Here is a 15,935-nt window from a genome sequence, read left to right on the forward strand (position 1 = left end):
TTAGTACATATGAGAACAACATATGAAAGTGTGAAACCACAACATAATTTTGGCATGTATACATGCATCCAAATATGTGTGTGTGTGTGTATGTAAATGTTTGCTATATTTCACTGTCAGTTTGCGTTCTCCAGAATGTGAATGTCCCACTGAGCCTTGCTTCCAGACAAACAGGTCTTTGACTGAGGAAGAAGGGAGCTTTGTCAGACACAAGCGTTGGGACGATTCAACACGGCCCGAGTGTGTGTGTGTGTGTGTGTGTGTGTGTGTGTGTGTGTGTGTGTGTGTGTGTGTGTGTGTGTCTCTTTGAGAGACCGTGTATATGTCTGTGAGGAAGAGATTGTGTCTGTGTGTAAGGGATTGTTCAACACAGTGAGTGGCGTGCCTGTGTAAATGTATATGTGTGTGTTTGTGTGTGTGTGTGTAAGAAAGACATTGACTTAGAGAGGGATAACAGGGCAAGTGTTTGGTAATTCTATCTGTGTTTCAGTCTGATAGCAACAGACAGGGAGTACACGTGCATTCTGTATGTGTAAGTGTGTGTGTGTGAGCGTTTTGTGTTGTTTTTTTGCGGTTGTTGTTGTCAAAATGGAAGCGAAGCAGCTCTTAAACACGGCAGCACGTCGTGCAGCTCCATTTCGTAAGGTGAGTGACGTTAAATTCCTTTCGTTTTTCAACTCCAAAATTAGCTCTTCAGACACTATGCAGTCTGATTCTACGTGAACATTTTTAACATCTCCTATAATCAATAATCAAGAGAATGGATGGAATCTGCACCACTGAATATAAGCTAATTTGTAATATGCCATTCAGATAGGAGGAAACATGCTAATAGTGAGATAATGCTACGGTTGTAATATTATTTGTAGCCATGCCAACGGTGTGGCTCTTGGGATTGCAATTTCATCAGGTTGGTCAACAATGTTTGTCCAGACTGAAATATTTTAACAACTATTGGATGGATTGCCACAAAATTTGGTGCAGATATTCATGGTCCCCAGAGGACAAATCTTAATTACGCTGGCGATGGTGAGGTTGACATTTTTTTTCCTCAGTCTAGACAACTATGGGTTGCAGTGAAGTTTAATGCAGACATTCATGCCCCTCTCATCTAGCGCCATCATCAGGACAAGTCCTATAGAGTACTGCAGGGATGATGTGTATTTGTTGGCCAGCCCAGGAAGTTGGCACCACAGTAGTTCCTTTGACAAAAAAGTCAATGGATTTTGAGTTATTGCAGAAAATAAGCTCTGTGACAAACACACGTTTATAAGATTTTAAGATTGTAAGATTTTTGAAGCGTAAATGCAATCGGAAGAAGTTAATAGCTAACGTTAGGATAATAAACCAACTACACCACAATCACATGAGCACAAGTATTCGCAATGGCGCTTTAACAATGTTTACATATGACACGTACAAGCTGCAAAATTGTTATTATTTACAGACTTATTTTACATTGTAGAACAAAACTTTAACATTTCTTAAGCTTGTATTAACCACTGACCATATTTCAGCCATCCAAACAAAAACCCACTGAAAAAACGCATTGATGAGGGATGAAAAAGTATAAAAATGTTGACACGGTTCCTGGTTTTAGGACTCATTCTCGGAGCACTCTAAGCTGTTTGACCTCAGGTTCTTGCCCTCTGTGTAGCCAGGCAGGCAAGCTGGTGTTGATTCTGCATCCCAACACCTGCTTGGTACAAAAAATAAGAATAGCTGTGACTGCCATTAAAAAAAACTGAATTATGTATTTTCCATTGACTTAAAGGGTATACTGAGCATTGTCTGATTTAATTTAAAGGCAATGAATACACTATTTTTTAATGACGTTGATTTGAATGGGAATTCCTGCTAAATGTGTTAACCTTTGCACCCAGGCATGCCTCCCATGGTGACTCTGCAATCCCCTTGCATTACGGCCATGTTGGTTTATGGAATGTGATAATATGACCAGCTGGTCACGTCACATGACTAGATTGTGTTAGACCATCTGTTTCACTTTCTCTCTCTGTTAAAACCCCCACACTGATACAATCACCTTGTTTTATGATCAGTGTTTCAGCTGCATTATATTTAGAAGTACAGTCTTTTGGTGAAATGTTTTAGTATATAATCTGAATCTTTTACTGGCGGGTGATTTTAAAGGTTTCAGGAATATCAGGTCAGAACTGCTGATGCATCAGTTTGCATCAATATGGAGAAGATAAACTTGGAGTACTTTCTGCTGATGAAACAACTGACTTTATGCAACTTATAATGTGATAATTAATCATAGCCTTGTTGTGCTTTAAAACACCATCTCCTATGTCAACAGTATAAACATAATAGAATAATCTAGTTACTTGGTCTGTGGGTCTAAGCCCTAAGCCTATTTGTAGGCCTCTCCTCGATTATTGCATACCCATAGTAAAGAGAGTGTTTTTCATCTAAATATAAGGTGTATTTTAATAGTTTTGGTATTTTAGAAAGCTGACACTTGTGAGATTTGTTCAGATTTGTAAATATCAGTATATATGTTACTGGTTAAAAGAACATTAAGATGGAACACAGCACAAATTGAAATTTTTTATCTCTGATTATAAATTAATCCAATTTTGATAAGATATTTTTTTTTATGTTGTAGTTGTAAGCTCAAACCTCTCCCAGATCATAGCCCAATGGGTTGAGAGTCTCTCTGCTCAATTTGTTCTTTGATAAAGTGAAGCATTCAAGAGCTAGAGAGGTTTGAGTGCAGAAATTTCAAATGTCATTTGGTTCCAGCTGTTCCATTGTAATTTTATATAGTATATAATTATATATTTCACTTCTTTTATGACTAATAGTGTTCAATCTATCATATGCAGCAGTTTGGCATCATTTAGAGAGCCTGGATCCTCTCTGAGCCTGTTTATGTCTGTCATCCATGGGATTTTCTCGTCTGTCTTCCAGTCTAGGTCTCCTAGCTCAGCCTGTGGTTGGTCGATTTCAGTCAATGGACCCTCCTTAGAAGCGTCTGAGTCCACAGAATCTAACAAACCCATCGTGATTTTGATTGACAGAAGCGTCAAACCGTGGCGCGTCACCTGAAACGTGCGCAAAACATCACCAAAAATCAAACCCCCTCCCCCACGGCGCCTTGCTAGACAGACCCTTGTTTCTACACGGGGACATTTCAGAGACGCACCGGAAATACGTAGAAATATGTAGCTATGTAAGCTATGTAGTGACATGTAGGTCATCATGGTCTATTTGAATGTTCTTGCTTCACTATAAGGGGGCCATAGGGGACAGGAGGAAGCATTCAGATCCTTTACTTCAGTATAAATAAATTGTATGACAACTAAAAGTCCTGCTTTCAAAATCCATTTTAGTGAATGTACAAAAGTATCAGTAGCAAAATAACACTTGTGCAGAAAAATGAATCATATAACTTCATATTATTATATATTACATTATTTGACTGTTGTTCTGGTTGAGGTTGTGATGGATGTGATATGACTGATGGGGCAAGAAAGAAGAGAAAACACACATTTGTATTCTTGTTTTGTGGGGAAGGGGGGGGGGTAATCTTTGTTTTTGTTTTTCTTTGGTGGAACTGCTCAGAACTGAAATGTGACGAGGGGCCCCAACAATACGCTGCTTTTTTTTAATAAGGGGCCATTAAGGTGGAAAACTACAGGTTTAATCTTCAACAATGTGTTTTAGAAGCACATGTTTTTATGGAAAATCTTAAAAACAACTACAGCTGTTAGGTAAATATAGTACAATATATCCTTCTACAATAGTGGAATAGAAGTAGAAAGTATGGCATACAATTTATATTTATCTCCTGTTGTATCACTATAATGTTTTGATTTCATTTCTATGGGTAGTTTATTGTCCCGAATACCATATTTTCCCATCTGATAAAATATTTTTTGTGAAAAATTATAATAATAATCATACATTATTTTTCTTGTAGTATTAATGCATCCTAGCACATTGGCCCTCATTTCAATAGGAATGTTTAAACGTATTTTATTAAAAACTCGTTAACGATGCTTCTCCCTTTAAGGCCACACTCCGCTGCTGAAGGAGAAGCATCGTTGCTATTGTTGCATCTCCGGTCTCCTCCTTCCTTCCTCCTCCTTTCCCCTCCCTTCACTCATCCATCCATCCATCCACCCCCTCTCTGCTCTCCGCACACGCACACCGATTTTCGCATCGCCTCCTCCGGCACGATGACCAACGATTCCCCGGAGGAGACCCGAGCTCCGGGCGGCGGCGGCGGAGGAGGAGGAGGTGGAAAAGTAAACACGCGGAGGAACCGAGCAGACGACAATGTCACCATGCTGACATCCTCCATGGATCTACAGAGAGCCAGCCGGAGCCGAGCCAGTAGCAGCAACGATGCCGCCCCGAGCATCACCTCCTCCCTGGAGCTGAGCATCCAGACGCGCATCTTTAAGATCATCGTCATCGGGGACTCGAACGTGGGGAAGACCTGCCTCACCTTCCGCTTCACCGGGGGGAGCTTCCCCGACAAGACCGAGGCCACGATTGGTGTGGATTTCCGGGAGAAGGCGGTGGAGATCGAAGGGGAGACTATCAAGGTAAAAAACAGAGGGGCTGGATGTAGATCAGTGTTTCCTCCCTCCCTCCCCCTCCTCCTCTTCCTCCCCCTCTTCTTTTCTTTTTGTCGATCAGCTGCCAGTGGATCCCACAGGGGCTATTCTTTCAATGTGTCCAATCAAAACAACACACTTCTCTTTATGGGATGTTTTTCCATTCAAAAATTTAGATTTTCCATGCTGGAGAAATGTAACACATTTTGACGACATGTCTCTTTGTAGCTCAAAGGAAGGAAACGAAACAATGAATGTCATTGGTTTGGCCCAAGGGGAAGAAGCTATGTGAGACTTACATATTTTATGGACAATAGATGTTCCCAGAGAATACCTGCCAACCTGTATTTAGTCATTTGTTGCTTGGGAAAGAATGAAATTAATAAAAAACCTCAGATTAGCTGCTTTTCTTTGTGTTTATATGACGCTAAACTGAATAGCTCTTGGTTATAGACTGTTGGTTGGACAACAAAAGCAACTTAGAGACGTCCACTTGGACTCAGGGAGACTGATGTGAAATTTTCACTTATTTTCAGACACGTTTTGGACAGTGAAGCCATTGAGAAGATTGGCCAGCTGAATCAAGAATGAAAATAATTGATCGTTGCAGCAGTAATTCCAGATATATCTTGTAGGGCACGTGTCCAGATATACTCCCTAATTAATTAATTATCAAAATTAAAAATAAAGGTGTAGCTATAAGCAGCGGGGTTACAAAGTAACTATATTATATTGTCCTAAATTTGCTAGCAATTTCCTCTTTTATACCTTAAAATAAAGTAGAAGCAGTAGGATTAGAAATGTACAGGCCATAGGACTGTAATGGTATCCTGGTAATTACTGAATTCAACACTTCTTCTTTCTAACACCCTTAGCGATGCTTACTGGCCGATGTAACAAAATCAATTTAAGTGCAACAGTATGATAACAAGCTTGTTGTAATATCATTACAAATAAAATTACTGAAGATTTTAGTTTTCATATGGATGAGCCGCGACTACTTATTGGGCTCTTTATTGAGATCTCTTACTCTGTTGTGTAATACAGGCCCACACACCTTCCCCCTTCTCACTTAGCCGGTGTGTGTGTGTGTGTGTGTTCTCTCTCCCCCCCCCCCCCCCCCCCTTTCAGTCTCAGTAGAACAGTCCGTCTGCAACCTCCAGATGCCCCCTGAATGCTGACTCACAAACACTGTGTACACTACACCTATTAGGTCAGCGTGTCCGAATCAATGAAATTCTCTTCAAAATGAATTGTGAGAAAATGTCTTTTTATATGTAAACATAACTAAACTTTTAAAACTGCACTTTTCATTACGTTCTAGTGTTGCTGGCGAGGCAATGTTGGTAACACTTTTTAATAAAGGATTTATTTTATTGATTTGTGTCAACAATGGTAGTTGTATTGTGAGAACTGAAGGGTTACACTGGGGTGACCGTGGCTAAGTGGAGAGCAGGGCCACCTTTCAATCAGAGGGTCGGCAGTTCGATTCCTGGCTCCTGCTGTACTAGTCTCATGTCAACGTGTCCTTGAGCAAGACACTTAACCCCAGAATTGCTCCCATAGCTGCGTCTACGGTGTGTAGATAGATACTGACTTATAAGTCGCTTTGGATAAAAGTGTCTGTTAAATGATCGTAATGTAATGTAACAAGTGATTTCATGGCCTTTACAGGGGACTTTTTTACGTAGAACAGTATAGTTATAGTATGGATATATAACTAGAAAGGTGCCCTCAGTCGAGTGCAGATCTCCGCCAGGTGTGTCTGCAGCAACCACTGTTGTATTGTGTGATAACAAAATTGAACTTACCTGTCTGCCTGCTTAGCAGGCTGGAGTTGCAGCTTGGTACAGCATGGCGTGCATTGGTAGTTCCGTTAGCTGTAAGCGATTAGCCCAACACACCTTCATAAACGATCAAAATTAGCCGCAGAGCAGCGGCCGAGAGGTACGCAGCAGTGTGGGTACTGGTAGTTCCAAACACACCACAAACTGTTATCCCCCCGCTGTGTCACTGGGCTCAGAGTGGTGGATGGGTGGTCGGAGATGCACTCAGCTGTGTTATCACTAGTGGTCCTTACTGGCTGGGGGCAGGTTAAGAGAAGTAAGTGAGGAGTCAGCAGGCACTTAGTGGCAATATAAAACAGGAAATAAAAGGTGTATTGACAAAGTGTGAGTCACCACAGCTACGAAAGGTCCTTGAGCATGCAGCCATAAGCCATTTGGGCACTCAAAATATCATGCAGCATTATGCAGACAGAGTTGCTCACTCACTCACTCTCTCACTCACTCACGCACACACGCCACATATCGCATGATCTTCCTGGCAGAGATGATAAAAATTAATCTGTATAAAGGGACACTTTTTCCTCTCCAGTCCTCAGGCAGGTGAATAAAAGTATCACACAGATTGGCAACGACAAATGCTACAAGCTGCAGAGGACTAAAAATAGAAGAGCAGAGCGCTAAGTATAGAATACAGAGTAAGGTGTCAAAATCATGCTAATGATTCTCAAGTCTGAGATTCACCGCTATTGTTATGCAGAATTATGTCCACATGCAAAGATTTTACAGTGATTGTCTAAATTTAGCAAAATCTTTGTATTTCTTAGCATTCATGTTGGTTTTGAAAAGCACACTTTCAAGTAGTTACCAAACCAAAAGTATAAATAACAGAATATTGATTTCAACCATTGGTTTCAACGCTGACGAGAGGTATATAAAATGTATAGAAAGCCTTACTGTCAGATCTATTCTGTGCATTGTGCTGTCAAATTATGGGGCGCGCTGTGTTCAACAAAGCCCGAGCTTTGATGTTATGAGCTGCACTGAATGCAGCATTCAACATCTGATGCTAAATAGCCGGGCTTTCAAATGGTAAGAACAGGAAACGGTCCTTTTTCCGCACAGGCCTGGGCTGAGCGTTGGAAGATGTCCACGGTGATATACAAAGTGCTACTGATTGCACGGAGACATTCAGCAAGCTGACAATCCGAGCACGATATACTGCACGGTACATGTGGGCTAGCTCAAGCCATGAATCATTTTTACTCTGTCTTCTGGCATGGCAGAATTTAATTCTTTAGGTGAAATTAATATCAGTTCTTCTCTTGTGCAGAGAAAGCTCACTTCCTCTTCGTCCCTTTGGTTAAATCTGAACCATCAAATACTGCAATTAGGAAGTGACATGGCTGTAAAATAGCCCCACATGCTGCTTGCACAAGTGTACAATAACAACGGCAATGTATTTAGCCAGATTATGGCTCGTGAGTCATTGTAGGATCTGACTTACGACTAAAGGCAGTGAAAGTAATGCACTCAGGTATTTGACATTGTTGACCAGTTAGTGAATAACACTCCAAACATTGGATGAACCCGGTTAGCCAGCCTTTACACATTGGTTTTAAACCAAATTGGATGTGTGTCTCCACATTTAATTTTGGCATACGTCGAAAACAGCACAGAGAAGACCTGCCCTGAGGCCTTTGTAAGTGCTATAAGCTCATACGCTTGGAAAACTCATTGTTTCCAGGTCCATATTTGTAGTTCTAAAGATGTATATAATAAGGCTGTGTGTCTGGATCACTCTGGATGCTTTGGTATTCTGAGCACACACTAAAATGCATTTCCCTTCTCTTCAGTCACATAAAAAACACAGCCTTGTCTCATCTATCTCCACAGGTACAGGTATGGGACACAGCGGGCCAGGAGCGTTTTCGTAAATCCATGGTGGAACACTACTACCGCAATGTCCACGCAGTGGTCTTTGTGTATGATGTCACCAAGATGGCTTCCTTCCGCAACCTACAGACGTGGATAGAGGTTGGCAACTGGCTCGATACATTTCGCAACAACCAAATAGGGTTTTGGTCTTTGTCAGGGTTGAAATGGTCGAAGGAGCACAACCGTGGTCTTTTTCACCAGTGCTACCTAATGTTCTCTTGAGCATCATCAGCATCTCTGCAGCTTCCAGTGCTCCAACTGGTTCATCCCCCAAGACTATTCATTAGCTGTGGGTTGAAACTGTGACGTCTCCATCGCAAAGCCTGGTGTGCATCTCTGTGCAAGCCAACAAAGAAGTGCACCGTGGCTTCCCTTAGAAAATGAATTATTCAAAGGGTATTTGCGTGGTCGGCTTTCCAATGTGTGCCAAAGTACTCGCAATATTATAGATCCAGGACGAGACTGGCAGAAGGGCGGGACCCAGAGAAAGAGCCGCAGTTACAAATCCATCGGCTACTTCAGCACCACGGACAGTGTCATGGATTTATCAATACGCAGCACAGTTAAGCTACCGATATCTCAGAACCATGGTCGGGGCCTCACATTCTAACTCACACAAACCTCAGTCAGATTAATGATCAATAAGTCAGACTAGACTCTTGTAGTCTGACCCTGCACTCTCTCTTCTACTAGAAGATGGGGGGTGGGGGGGGGTGGGGGGTAATAGCAGCTGCAGTAGTAGGCTAAGATGAATTTTTTCTGGCAGACATTCTGGGAAGAAGAGCACAGGTGTTATTAATATTAATTAATGAATACGACGACTTTACGGCTTCATTCCATTAAGTTTCGTTACTCTCTATATCCTGGTGCTCTGCATGAGGCTTACTGGACACTCATCGTTAATGTTGCCAGTCAAATCTGTGAAAAAATGTCTGATGAGAAAATAGTCAATAGAAAAATAAATAAATAAAATGTGAACAATTGAGCGCAAACATATAATTAGTTTGAAATAATTTGAATGTTACCCAAAAAAAGCATACCTTTTTACATTTAATCAGCCATTTTGTATGTTACCAGCAAAAATAAATGGCTGTTATCAGTTGTAATCACTACTATTCTAACGCCTCAGACAGGCCAAACTGCACCTACCTGCTAGCTGTGAAGGTGAAACAAAACACTTGGTTAGGTTAAGGAAAATAAAGACCATGGTTTTGGTTTAAAATAAGTATGTTTGTCATGTAACCTAAATTACGTATGTAAGTTAAGTATGACACGGCTAGCTGGTTTCCTGCTTTTTGCGTTAGCAAAGAGCACAGATGTAGCTGAATTTGCTGTGGGTAACTGCGCATGCAGTAACTCCGTGACAGTACAGATTACTAACACACACACCACTGAGGTTAAGATGATTAGGGACGGATATTTATTTTACTGTGTCTGCAACGTAGTTTGAAATTACAAAAAAAAGTGGCCCATGCAAGTTATATTAGTTGCAGAGAAGGTGTAACCAGCTGTTGGAGAAGTAACTTGGAAATCTTCGTGCTTTATTCAGGCACTGGATCTGTAGCAAATACAAACACGCTGTGCAGGCTTTATAGCTCCTTTTCAATTGGCTGAATTGATTCTATAGTGTTAGTAGACCTGCTGGATTTTATTTATATTGAGCTGGTGGGAATGGTGGCTAAGCAGCTATTCTGACATCGGCAGTTCTACTCGCCAAGTGGGGCATATTGTGGTCATAAATTCCTTGTAATTACAGCTAAGAGGCTGACGGTAACGTTTTTTTTTCTCCCACTTAGCTGCTTCTATTTATGGTCACACATCACGTGAACGTGGCCACAGTTCATAAAAGTTTATAAAGCCATATTCTGCTGTATTCCAGGAGTGTAATGGCCATCGCGTCTCAGCGTCAGTACCTCGAGTCCTGGTTGGGAACAAGTGTGACCTCGTGGACCAAATACAGGTGAGAGCACGCTCAGCGCAATACTTTATTTACCGTCCGAGACCGAATTAGGGTTTATTGGCAAACATTTGTGTCCTCCCAGGTGCCCTCCAATATGGCGCTGAAGTTCGCCGACTCCCACAACATGCTGCTGTTCGAGACGTCGGCCAAGGACCCGAGGGAGAGTCAGAACGTCGATTCCATCTTCATGTCGCTGGCGTGCCGCCTCAAGGCCCAGAAATCCCTGCTCTACAGGGATGTGGAGAGGGAGGACGGGAGGGTGCGGCTCACACAAGAGACTGAAACAAAGAGCAGTTGTCCTTGTTGAGGGGGGGGGGGGAGGAGGAGTGGGAGGCATAATGGAAGGGGGAGAGAGAGAAGAGTAACTGATGGGAGAGTGAGGCTTTAACAAAAGTCTTTTAAATTAAACCTTTTTTTCCAGGAACTGGGGGGTTGAGGCTGACACTAACAGCAACATGTTTCGAGGAAGAGGAGGATAGGGTGGAATGGGTGAGAAGAGGGGCGAAGATAAAGGGAAAAGGGATTCATTAACATTTCAGAAATGAGACGATGTTGCCTTTTAGACTACAGCGTGGTGTAGGAATTCTTCCTTTTATTCAAACATGGACAGGATCTGAGTAAAACATACTTTCAGAGCTCACAGGCAAATGCAACAGATAAGTCATTTTGGGGATCTAGATAAACTGTTGTCTCCTAAACTGGCCCTAGTTTGGTGTTTTATGACAGCCATTCTGAGGCGACACATCAAAACACAGTCTATTTTTTTGCTGCCTTATCCTTTGAATTGAATTTCATCCAACTGTTTTCTACTGCCTTAAAAAGCTGCTTCGGTCAAGCAAAAGTAGCAAAGAGGTCTCAAGTATTTTAACCGCTTGAGATGATCTTGGTTCGACCAACCAAACATTCTCTCAGATTTTTACCTGATATCTTTCTGGGTCAATCCTTCACAAGCAGGACAGTCGACTTAAAATCACTGTGAGATCACAACTACGTGGGGGGGGGGGGGGGGGGACACTTCTTTGACAAACAATGCAGGAAGACCTTGGCAGCAAGGTTTTTTCTGACAACGGAGCGTCTGGTCGTCGGGCAGATTGTCACGTATTGATTTCGAGGCTGTAAGATCCTCTTACCCTCGGGCAGGAGAAAAGCACTCTCCTACGAAGACGGGCCGTCAATGCGAGGCTCTTTTATTTTATTTTTCAAATCGTCTAATCCTGATGTAGACACACCCCCATCTATGCTTATCCACGTTTCCCTTCCGTGTGCAAATTCAGAAACACCCAGTCTTATGTGCCGTATGTGACTTCAAGCTAGCCTAAAGAATTCCGTATTCTGTAATGAACACGTTTCAAAGTAAAGGCCCTTCTGTCTGTCTTCAATATCAGTATCACTGCCTCCAGTCTCAGACAGGGCGGGGAACATGATAGAGAACTGGGACCCCTGTATTTCTGTACGCTGCTACACATCCTGAGCCCGGGTGTACGGTGTGAGTGTAAGGGGAATGGCGATACGGGCTGCATGAAGACGCCGTAGAAAGCCATATTCACTATTTGCTGTACACATAAGATGCAGAGTGCTTCACATTGAGATGGCTCCCAGCTGGGCACTGTGCATAACGGAGCTACGAGGCCTTTGTAATAAGGCATCAATTTGCACGCCCGACTGTAGCAGCACAGTTACTATACCCAACCCTATTTTAACGCTGTAGCCTACTTTCGAGCTACGCTGTAAATACATCTGGATGCCATATGTAAAACATTCAGATCAGTGAGCATTTCAGACCCCTCCAAGCTGCCCTAATTGATCCGTCCAAGTAAGGAATTCTTCGAGTACGTTTGCATCAGCAGGATCAAGTGGCCGTTACAGGCGAATAACGTGGTATTACTGTAAAACAAATAGCAGGAAAGGCTAGTCTGTGACAGACAACAGGTTCAACAAAAGATGGGCAAAAAGGACGCACGAACACTAGAATGACGCCCGTTATCTAAGCTGTTTATTCTGTTGAGGGGTGAGCGGGGTGGTGGGGTCATATACCAGCACATAGTACGTTATCTGTTAGCAAATATCTGTGGCTCTGTTTACCATTAGGTTAGCATCACCCGGCTCATTTAGTCACTGTAATACATGTGAGACGACTGTACTGGCCTGATGTGGGAAAATTTTAAAAAAGAGATGTGCCTGCATTTCCTTCATAAACTTAGCAGACCTGAATAAAATAACATTTGGTTTGGAATGATTGCAAAAGTAAAAGGAAGGTCTGATAAAGTTAGCCCCGTCAATAGCATTTCTCATTACTGTTATGTATTTCACATTAAGCGCTCTCTGTTTTCTTTCTCACATCATTTGAAATCATTTGTATTTTATCCACGTCGCCATGTTGAGAGCCGTTAAGAGGCATTCGAAATGCTCCCAATCTCGGGAGTGAGTCCTTGTGAGATCAGGGCACACTCTCTTGATGAGTTGTTCAGGGTTTGTCGAGCAAAAGTAAGAAAATTAATCTACAACTGTTTTAATAATTGATTGTTTCTGTGATTTTGTGACAAAAATAAAACTTCCTCTTGTTTCAGCTTTTCAAATGTGAATATTTGCTGGTTTCATTTGTCTTTTATGACACAGTAAGCTGAATATCTTACATCTCTGTCGGTCCAGCCGAGTATCATGGCAGGTTGGGAAATAGTCACAAAATGAAATCTTTTGGTTTCCTGTACATGGACACAAATTGTCTGTTTTTCTTGTGTTGCTTGAGACAAAAGTAATGCCAAATAGAAAGGCAATTAGGATCATCTTTCTTGGGATGGAAACACAAATTAAATTCATCCATGTGACTAAGAAACAGTCAGAGCAAGTGACGTAGTATTTAATATCCAAAAGGACTGGTTTGTGATTTTAAGGTTGTGGTTTTGGTTCCTAAACCTTATAATCATGACAGTTTTCCTAAACTTAATTATTTGGTTTGTTGTTTTCAGTCATTCCGAACGACACAAAAAATATTTTTCTTAAAAACAATATTCACTATTTTTCACATTTCAAAAACCAAACCTTTAATTAATTATTTGAGAAAGTAATTGGCAATTATGAAAATATTGTTAATAATTGTTGCAGTCCTACAGGGTACAACACATCAGCAGGGTTTCCCTCACTCAGACAACATTGGTTACAGACATTCATGTAACTATTATATGCGTAATCTGAAGGTAACGCATATAACAGTGCTGGTGCAGGTTAGCTTGTTAGCTATAGCTATTTTCAGCATTCAGTTAAACTGCCAGCCTGCAGCTGTTCTGTCATTGATTTCAAGATCATTTCAACACACCACATAAAACGATAATAATGTAATATTAACTAATGTATGTGGGGACATTCTCTGTGCCCACAGGAGGAGCACTATGCAAATAATTCTTAAATGATCAACACGAATCCTAACATTAAAAAATGCATCATATACATAAAAGCCAACTGTGAGCTAGAGACAAGAAAGTTCAAATCAAGTCACATTTTAAATAATTTCAGGTTTATCATCTAGTGCCTATTTTGAAAAGGGGGTTGGGTTTCGTGCCAATAGACCGCCTGTTGCAGTGCAGGTCAAAACTCCATCGGCTAAACTTAATTTTATAACCATTTTTATGGATAACGCCATCTATTTAACACGGGGTCAATGTGGCTACAATTATATTTACACTCCATTGAGCTTAACGCGACACCATTAAAACAGGAGGTCAGTGAGTGACAGAACAGCAGCCCTTGAATGCCTCCACCTTCATCCTCATGATGCAGTGCACACTACCAGGTCAATGCTCCGAAAACGTTGAGATTAAAAGTACCAAGATACTCCTTTAACAAAAGCCTTAAGAGTGGTGTTACTTGATTTTGTGATGTCTTTCTTTTTATGATAATTGAGATGACAATGTGTTTCAGGCTGTGAGTTCGTTTTGTCTTCTTTCACGTTTTCATATGTAACATTGTTGCTGTTACAATCTCGCAGAAGGGACTTCTGATAAAACCGCTGAAGAAGCTTCACTTGACTCAGATTCTCGTTCTTTCACTTCAATCATTCTACGCCCAACTTTTCTTAAGGTCAGCTTTTGGAATAATGCGCCCCCAATGCATTAACATGATGAAGTTTTCAGTAACATGTCTGTTTTGGCCATGTGTCCTGAATGAGGTATTTATTGTTCCTCCCACACAGGAACTTCAGATTTCATGTCTGGTTTTTCCATTATTCTTTCTCTCCCGTCCTGTATCTTATTTCACCCTTCATTTGTCACCCGGTTTCAACTGCCCTTTCATTCTATTTCTGCCCTGATCTTTTAATAGTTTATCCCTATGTCATGCTTTGACTGTCTCATATCTCACTTTCTGTATTTCAGTGACCCATACTTTTATTCTCCTCTGCCTCCGTGTATATCATGCTTTCTGCATCAGTCTATCTGTCCGTCTCCACCTTTCTCTTTCTCTGTCTCCAAACATGTGGCTTGTTGCTGTTCCATGTCTTTAGCTGAAAAAATGTAATTCTCAAGCAGATCATGTGTCCATTAATGGGTGTAGCAGACGAGTGCTGCTGAATGTTGAAGATCAGAGAAGTAAAACCTTTCATTTAGTTATCGTCTTCGTACTTACTCTGGTCTACCACAAAACACTATCGAGACAAACTGCATATTTGATACGCAAATAATGCGCCATGATACCTTAAGAATACGGTTAGACATTCAAATTTATGTTTTTTTTTGTGGTATTTTATAAATTAAGTTATGCTGAGCTCTTCCAGAAAAGGCCTGTTGTGTGGGCGGAACATTTCTTGGGAGTGGATGATGTGGTTTGGAAAGTCAGCTATCAAGAGACAGACATCTGATCTGAAATGAAACAGACCACCAGTGGTTTTAATACCATAAAGCAGGGGTCTTCAACGTTTTTCAGGCCAAGGACCCCCAAACTGATAGAGAGATAGAGCAGGGACCCCCTACTATATACAGTATATTGTATAAAATTGTGTTTTATATTAAACTGGGCCTAGCACCATGTATAAACATACCTTGTTATTGTGCATTCAATACTAAGCTATTAAAATATTACACAGGTTCATATATTCATGTTTTTATTTTAAACATGTGCACTGCCATTTAGAAACATACCTTGCATGATAATCATGCATACAAGCTATTCAAATTGACATTTTTATTTTAAACATAAATGTGGAAACGAAAATGAGTGATGGCCTATTAGTGCCACTGCCATGCATAAACATACCTATTATCTTGCATACAATACTGAACTATTAAAATAATGGACAGATTCATGTTTGGGAAAAAAAATTTAAAATGTGTCTAATCAACCAAAAATTTCGCGGGCCCCCTGCAGTACCTCCGCGGACCCCCTAGGGGTCGCGGACCCCCTGTTTAAGACCTCTGCCATAAAGGTTGTGAAGAATGCTGAAAATGTGTTTTTAAAAAATGGAGGAAATCTGAGCAATAACCTTATAAAATACATTTAAAAAGTATCGTATCAAATAAAAAATGTGCACAGATAACTGATTATCTTATGCACAGAAAATATCTGCTGTCCTAGGTTCTGAAACCCCCATTTGGTGGAGGTCGTTGGTGCCATTTGAGTTCCACAGTGGGAGGTGGTGGGGTGGAGGAACCAAAGGTCATGACAAGAGAACCCAAT

At 41.2% G+C, this 15,935-nt stretch overlaps 1 protein-coding gene across 2 annotated transcripts; it reads left to right on the plus strand.

Annotated features, from left to right (window-relative positions):
• The first annotated feature begins 321 nt into the window (after positions 1–321).
• On the plus strand, positions 322–13,245 carry rab33a (RAB33A, member RAS oncogene family). Of its 2 annotated transcripts, XM_068714234.1 has the most exons (5): positions 322–645; positions 4,040–4,577; positions 8,270–8,410; positions 10,191–10,271; positions 10,354–13,245. In XM_068714234.1, exons 2-5 carry the CDS (start codon positions 4,206–4,208, stop codon positions 10,576–10,578), a joined length of 819 nt encoding a protein of 272 aa, XP_068570335.1. In that variant the 5' UTR covers positions 322–645; positions 4,040–4,205; the 3' UTR covers positions 10,579–13,245. The 2 variants fall into 2 exon arrangements, with proteins under 2 accessions (XP_068570335.1, XP_068570334.1); XM_068714233.1 differs by lacking the exon at positions 322–645 and having other exon boundaries at positions 3,971–4,577.
• Positions 13,246–15,935: the final 2,690 nt, after the last annotated feature.

Source organism: Cebidichthys violaceus, unplaced genomic scaffold (genome assembly GCF_023349555.1).
Source record: "Cebidichthys violaceus isolate CVI_PGR_0920_01 unplaced genomic scaffold, fCebVio1.0.p SCAF_2, whole genome shotgun sequence".
Classification (NCBI taxonomy): domain Eukaryota; kingdom Metazoa; phylum Chordata; class Actinopteri; order Perciformes; family Stichaeidae; genus Cebidichthys; species Cebidichthys violaceus.